Below are 8319 nucleotides of genomic sequence, written 5' to 3' on the forward strand. Positions count from 1 at the left end.
GCTCATCCTATCGAACCGATTTTAAAAAATCAAAAACGGTTCGAAAGATATTAGTTGGGAATGATGCTGATTAGTTTTAGGTGAAAATCTACCGAGCCGTTTTCTTGTAATTAACTGTTGAAAAAAAAATTTAAGCCGATTTTCATGAAACTTTTTTTGACGATATACATCATGGTCTTATAGAACTTACTGCAATATTACGGCCTTACGACAAGTAGTTTAATTTTAAAAATTCGTCAAACTTTGCTAAAATTATTATCGTTTTTTTTTTTAAAGTAGGATTGATGAAGTATATTATTTACATATTTTTTTTTTGATTAAGTCGATTATTTTCACATATCGGGAAGTTCATGTTACTTGCCCCAAGGCTAAATACCAAACCAACTAGTTTGTTTTTATTTTATGACAATTATATGGATATCATTACAATGGAAAACTTTCCATTATTTTGTATTCTATTTTATTTTTCACTCTTATCTTATGTTACTATGTTATAATTATTATATTTTTCATTTACTCTTTAAATGATGAAATTATGACGAGCATATAACTAAATGTCTCATGTTGATACATGAAATCACTGATTTTCAATTCAATAAACATTAATTCAATAACCATTTGCCCAATAATAACCTTACTATTCTTATTACAGGGATGTTATCAGAAATGATTTGATATAGGCATTTGTGAACATCAGGTGATTTTGTGTAGTTATCTGAATCAGGTATGTTTTAATTTTTATAATTTTGATTTACTATTTCAATGATGATACTATGACAAGCATATAACTAAATGTCTCAATGTTGATACAAAAAAATGTAATATAGGGATAACATCATAATTTGATTTTAAATTATATTATAGTGTTGAATCATTCTTACAAAAATTTACAATCAAAACAGTTATTTTTTATTTTAATTTATTCTGCGATATGTTAGATAAAACAATGAGTAGAGATTGTCAACAATATAAAATAATACAACATTATAATTTATTTTATAATGTTAAATCGATTTTACAATTTTTTTTAGATTCATTCAATATTTGTCAAGCAAAGAGACCTCGATGCGAAATACTCATATGTTTTACTTACTATTTTGAAGTTCTAAATAATTAAATATATCATCTCAAAAAAACTGCCTAAAATAAATTATATAACTACTTTTATATAAAACAAACGTAGTGAGCATTATTATAATAACATATTTATCAAAATTAATGCCCAGTGCACATGAATGCCAGTATTTCTTGTAACATATTTTCTGTCAAGCTTTTATTGTAAGGTAAACTTATTTAAACATTTTAGTTTTAGCACTAGCCATGTCGGAGGAAACAATTATGTCTATGAATGATCAGGCAATTAAAATTGAACCACCAGAATATTCACCAGAAGACATTAAACTCGAAATGGAGGATGGATTTGATGATCATGATGTTACTGTTAAATCTGAATCGTGTTCTGAAGATGGTGATACGTGTTTAGAAAGATTCATGAATTCTGAGGTTACAATTGAAGAAGAAGTCAAACAGGAGTTAGTTGAAACATCAACTTATGAATGTGACGTTTGCAATAGTGGGGTACGTCCCCATGAATGCGATATATGCAAAAAGAAATTTACACAATCAGGTAGTCTGAAACGTCACATTCTGATACACAGTGGGGTACGTCCCCATGAATGCGATATATGCAAAAAGAAATTTACACAATCAGGTCATCTGAAACGTCACATGCTGATACACAGTGGGGTACGTCCCCATGAATGCGATATATGCAAAAAGAAATTTACACTAACAGGTCATCTGAAACGTCACATGCTGATACACAGTGGGGTACGTCCCCATGAATGCGATATATGCAAAAAGAAATTTACACAATCAGGTCATCTGAAAAGTCACATGCTGATACACAGTAGGGTACGTCCCCATGAATGCAATATATGCAAAAAGACATTCACAGTAAGAGGTCATATGATAAAACACATGCTGATTCATAAACGAGAGCATTCCTATAAATGTGAAGTATGTAATAAGGAATTTACTCAATCGAAGGATTTGAAGAGACACATGGCACTTCACAGTCAGAAGCGTGTATGTTATTTCGAGCATTTAAGTATTATTTAAATTTTAAAGTATATCTTAAGATGGTTTTATAAAGTATAATAAAAAATTAATTTTCTAATAATTTAACCCAAAATAATTTTTTATTAGTAGTCAAATAAAATAATAACTTTTATATCAATTGTATTGTTATTGAATTCATCTAAAATTTTTTTTGTATAAAAATAATATTTTTGAAATAAATTGGTTTTAAATTTGGTACTCAACCTAAATGATGTGTAATAATATTAGTTTTGAACATTTGTTTATAAATCATGTCTGTATCTTAAAAAACTTAAATAAAAAACGATAATTAAAGTGTAATTTTAAAAATAAATATGATATCGATAAATATGTTTTTGATATTTGTCAAAAAATTTCAAAATAATTACAAAATACTCAACAAAAACAAATAATTTGTATTTAATAACCAAAAACTCAAAAAAATTTCTTATTTTCAAAAATACTAAAATAGTAACTCACTTTTAAAATGTTATCTTTGTTGCATAGCAAAGTCATATAGATAATTAAGTTAGATTGCGAAGAATTATTAAAGATTTAAAATATTATATCTAGTATTTTATGTTTAAATTGTGCTAGTAAAAAAACATTCAGAAGAATATAATCTAGCTAATAATATTCTTGCCTTTAAATATCTCATTGCAATATTTATGTGTCATTAATTAAATTTATTAAAACGCATTTATTAATATAAAATATTGTCTTGAATAAGGGGCAAAAGAATAAAAAGCCTTTAGTATTTAAATAGCCACTGCAAATATAAAGTTTTATAATTTTACGAATTTTTATTTAAAAATTAAAATTTTTTATTAGGTTATAAATATATAACTGTTTTTTTATTAACGTAAGACATGTTTATTCTAGAATGTAAAAATAGAGTCAATAAAATATTTCTGGATATTTAAATATCAAAACAATTTTTTATTATTAGTGTTTATCTTTATTTAAAAATACATTGTAACAGCAGTATTTTAAAATAAAAAAAATAAATAAAGCGAATTACAAATCGTAACGCAAAAACCAATATGTTTAAATAATAATAACCATTCTTTAGTTAATTTAGTATAAATAAAAGATATAAAAATTTCAGCCTGGTATATTTTAAAAAATAAAAAAAAGCAGGGGTTTAATTTATAAACTTGTAAATCACATATCATTTCTTTTTACCAAGCAAAAAGTTGAAAAATCGAAAGTATATATAGGATTTCAATTATAATTTATCTTAATTGTTTTAGAAATTTATAAATTCTTTTACAAACTTTTGCTTCATTGGAAATAAATGTTATATAAAAATATCTGAGTTAATATCTTAATAAGTTTATGATAAACTTTAATATTTTTAGAAACAAAATTTTTAGCTTTAAAACATTACGGAAAACATTTGTTTGAAGTCTAGATGACTTTTGTTTTAATTTAAAAAATGAAAAAAATATAAGGTACCAATACAAACAGAATCAATACTATTTATAAAAACACAATTTATATGTAAAGTTTATAATATTAGTTCAGCATTAGTGGGTTTTAAATTATTTAAAAATACAATCATGAAAATTTCTTTTGTTGGTTTATCCATATACGACCTAATGATATTTTAAAAACAAGATAAGATATAAGATGAAACAAGATCAAAATAATTTATATCGATGACAACCTCATAGTTAAAAAGATAAACAAAAAACAAATACCTTTTTCATAGAAGAATATTTTGTTGGTTTTACTAAAGTAAGTGACTTATTACCAACAATCAAAATTCTAAAAACCTCTATCTTTAAAAATAACGGTTTATTAAAATTTAAATTGTAGGTTAATACTTATATTTATAAATTTAACAATATTTTTAGAAAACCTCCAAGAAAAAAATATAGAATATTGTTAAAATTAAAATCATTGAAGTCCAAATTACCTTATTAACAGATTTAAGGACTAGTTAGCATACGAGTAATAAATTTTAAATCAAATCTGCAGGTTTTGTGTTGGTAAATAGCATATTTTATTTTCTTAATTTCATCATTTTTTATTATTAGCATCTACCTTTTTATTATCTTTAATGTTTTTAAATTTATAAATAAATCAAATAGATTTATTAATTTGTTGAAGTAAATAGTTTCAAGCAAATAAATTTTTATACTTTAACAAAAAAAAGTAAAATTTGTTTTAATAATTACAGCATAAATGTTAAAATCGGTTAATTTAATCTTTAAAAGTTATTAAAGATTATTTTTGTGCTGATTATGATTTAAATTTACAAACTTTACAGATTGATAATTAATTAGATTGCTTAAATACAGATAAAATTTTATTCAATACAAAAATAATATAATAACCTTAATATTAGTTATTGTTTATTATTTTTTCATTATTTTAGTTCTTATACATTTAAAAACTTTGAAAAAATTAATACACACCTAAAAATTAAAATGTATTTAAATATATTAAAATTAAAAAAAAATTTAAATTATCTTTTGAAAATACTAAAACTAAGTTTTTCACTATAAAATCTAAAAAACAACCCATAAAAAAATATTTTTACAACAATCTAAATATTTTGTAGAAATAAACATACATGGCTTATCTAGCAACTATTCTATTTATTTGTGTTTAATTATTATATTAGGATTAAGTTTTTGATTTTGAAGAAAAAACTATAAATAGAAATAAAGATTTGTTTTTTACAAAAATATGATTTAAAAAATTAACTAAGAATGTTTTGAGGATATATTTTTTCATGTTACTTAAGTTTTTAAAAATTTTTACAAAAAAACAATATATATTTGAAGTTTTTATTATTTATTTGCTTTTATTAGCAGAGAATTTTGCGTCTTCAATTCAATAAAAATAGTTACAAGTATACTTAGATAATAACAATGCAAAACGAAATAAAAAGTGTTATTCTAAGTTTATGTACAAAAAACATACATTCATTAGATAGTCTCATTTAATTTAATAATTAGAAAAAAAAACTTCAAATAAAAAATGTTTATAAATTGAATGACATTTTATTTATGCACTTATTTGTGAAAAGCAAAGAAATATAAAAACAAAATGAAACTATTCCCTGGTAAAAAATCTTTTTATGTTAACTAATTAAAATCATATTGTTAAATTTTAGGGAACCGATGTTTTTATTATGTATAAAGTTTAATAATAATATTTGTAATATTTAAAGTCAAATTATTTATTTAAATTTACCACTCTTTTATTATAAAAAACACGTTACTTTATTTGCAAAATATTTATAGAAACAAAAATTATTTTTTGTATTGAATTTTTAGTTAAGCTATTAAATCATACAATTTACTATAAAAGCGCAAGAATTTTTACTTTCAATTTATAATAGAATAAAAGTTTTTTTTGGGTTGTTTTTTATTTTCATTTTTGATTGTTGTATTTCATGAAACTAGGATGTTCATTTTTAAAACGCATTATGGAAGTGAATAAAATATCATCTGTATAGCATCTATATATTAGAATCTTAAAGAGTTATGATGACAATTTTTTATAAATATATTATCATAAATACAAAGAATAAAAAACTACAATACTATTTGAATTGTAAATAAATCATTTAATAATTGTAATCAATATGTGATTACTAAAGCTTTAGCATTTAAACAAAATTCACTTTTACGTATACACTTTACTGACCTTTTAAGAATATATCTTGAAACGCCGACATATATAAAAATTTAAATTTATTTACATATATAAAACCATTTTTAATAAAAAAAATATTTTAAACATATTATAAATTTTAATAAAAGTAACATGCATAAAAATAAATAAATAAATATCTATAATATGATATTTTATCAACACCGAAAAATAATTTAAATATTAACAAAAATTGTATTTTTATACAAGAGACTTGAGTGATGTATACGAAGTTTGGTCGATAACACTTCTCAAAAATCTAGTTTATTTTAGAATTTATGTATTTATAAACAAATCGCTCTTTTTATATTTCTCTCAAAATATTAATAATAAGATTTTACAATGAAAACATTTACTATAATATAATAGTTTTTAATTTATCAAGCTATTGTGCTCATCTGTTAAAATATTTCACTATATCATTTACAAATATTTTAGCCTCAAAGCATCGAGGTATTTTATAAGCAATCGGTATGATATAATTAAAATTAAAGCTTTAATAATCTTTAAATATTTTTAATAAAGTTTGAAGGGTATTATATGTTTTCAGTTTTGTAAAATAATCATATTTGTTGAAAAAATAATATTTATACTATTTATAATCCTATATAATGTACAGATTACAGTATTTATTTGTTAAAGATTTTATTTTAAATATTATTTGTTTTTGTGTATTTTACTTAAACCTATAATATCAAGTTTAATTTTTCGAATCTTTATTAATGTTATATTAATACCAATTTTATGAAAGAAAAAGACAATTGGGATGACTGTATTGATGAAATGATCACCAAATGGGAATCATTCGAACTGTTTGAACCAGAAGAAGACAATTTTATCAAAAAAGAAGAGAATTTAGAAGATTTAAAAGAATTAATCACAAAAAGAGAATAAAAAACAGTAAGAATAAATTAATTTTATTGATTAACCCAAAGTAAGCTTCAATTCTTTTATAATTTTATCATTTATTTTGTATTCGTTGTCATTGTTACATAGCAAAATCAAATCTTTATATATCATTAAAATTTAAATAAACGACATATATTTGCATGCATTTTAAAGGTTATAGCACTATAAGATACAAGTATTGCGTGCTTCTCCTGTGACTATAAGAAAATTGTAAAATATAAAAATAGATCAGTAGTAAAGCTATTCAAAAAATTAGAATCTTAAATTTACCATTTAAAATTTTATGAAATGTTATTATTTCATATAATTGTTGTAAAACTTTTCATCTAATACTTTCTTTTTAAATTTAATCTCTTTTAAATTAAACACAAGTATATTTAATAGTCTGTTCTTCTGTTTATTTGCATATAATGGTCGATGGCTGACTTTTCAGAAAAAATAAATAACTTTGCTGTTCTTTCATTTATTTTTCTTAAAAGAACAAATTTCAAATTGAAAAATTATAAAACAGTCTCAACAAATATGAAAATTATATTCATATATTTATTATCTATTTCATAACATAATTTTTTTATTCAAATCAAGTTATTAGGGTAGAAGTTGTTGAAGTATTTTATATTAAAATTTATGATAAACAATATAATATATATTTAAGAGTCTTTGGTTTATACGTGTGAAATTAAAAACTTTTTGTTTTTTAAAATACCTAAAAAGTATGTTATCCTTGTGATTAAGGTACATTTGTTTTTATAAGACTGAAAAGAAGAAAGTAAAAACATTCCGTGTGAAATGTTTTGATTGTTCTGGATGATAAAAAACAAAAAAACTGTATTATAAGATAAGTTATATTTTTAAAGCTTTAAACGCTTCTGTTTACCATATTTTACTTTTAATCTTGATATATCATGTTTGATTCAAAATAAAAACAAAATATTTTTGTTTGAAGTTTTATTGGGGATTATTAATAAGTATAATCTGGTAAGTCAAGTCTTAAAAGTATTTCACTAGATTATAATGGGGTTTTAATTTAAATGAAAATAAAATTTATGATTTGAGATATAAATTAAAAATCTGTCAATCAGTATAAAACTATGAAATATATAGATTATTTTTTCTTGCATATCTTTTTTCTAATTACATTGCCGATCGAATAAAGATTTAAAAATTCCATGTATGAAAGTTAAATAAAATTTTAAACGATTAGAATCAATTGCTTTGGTTGAATTGGAGAATGTGAAATGTCTTTAATGAGAATTTTAAACAATAAAATTATTTTATTAGAATTTTTTACTTTTCTAAATACTCTAAATTTAAATCCGAGTATGTTCATAATTAATCATATAAATCACATATCTTTGACATTTACCTTATAATATGTAATTTAAAAATAAATAATTGCAGCAAATAAATTATCAAATTTTTAAGAAGAATTCTAGAAAATCTCAATATTTTAAAAATCAAGATTTTGATTATTTTAAAATTAAGATATTATTTTTTTATAGTTTAGTGTTTTATTTGCATTTAAAATCTAGAGATCCAAGATGTTTTAAATAAGAAAAAATTGAACAGTAGAATTCAAAACCCAAAATCCATTTAAATTAAATCATTTTTAATAAACTCTAATAATAAAATAATTTAGTA

General features: G+C 21.6%; 1 protein-coding gene across 1 annotated transcript; it reads left to right on the forward strand.

Annotated features, from left to right (window-relative positions):
* Nucleotides 1-1320: 1320 nt before the first annotated feature.
* LOC113381707 (zinc finger protein 710-like) lies at nucleotides 1321-5260 on the forward strand. The gene is made up of 2 exons (XM_026620445.1): nucleotides 1321-1830; nucleotides 5228-5260. Exons 1-2 carry the CDS (start codon nucleotides 1321-1323, stop codon nucleotides 5258-5260), a joined length of 543 nt encoding a protein of 180 aa, XP_026476230.1.
* Nucleotides 5261-8319: the final 3059 nt, after the last annotated feature.

Source organism: Ctenocephalides felis, unplaced genomic scaffold (genome assembly GCF_003426905.1).
Source record: "Ctenocephalides felis isolate EL2017-DRISC unplaced genomic scaffold, ASM342690v1 CF-g0.4_SCAFFOLD_03014, whole genome shotgun sequence".
Taxonomy (NCBI): domain Eukaryota; kingdom Metazoa; phylum Arthropoda; class Insecta; order Siphonaptera; family Pulicidae; genus Ctenocephalides; species Ctenocephalides felis.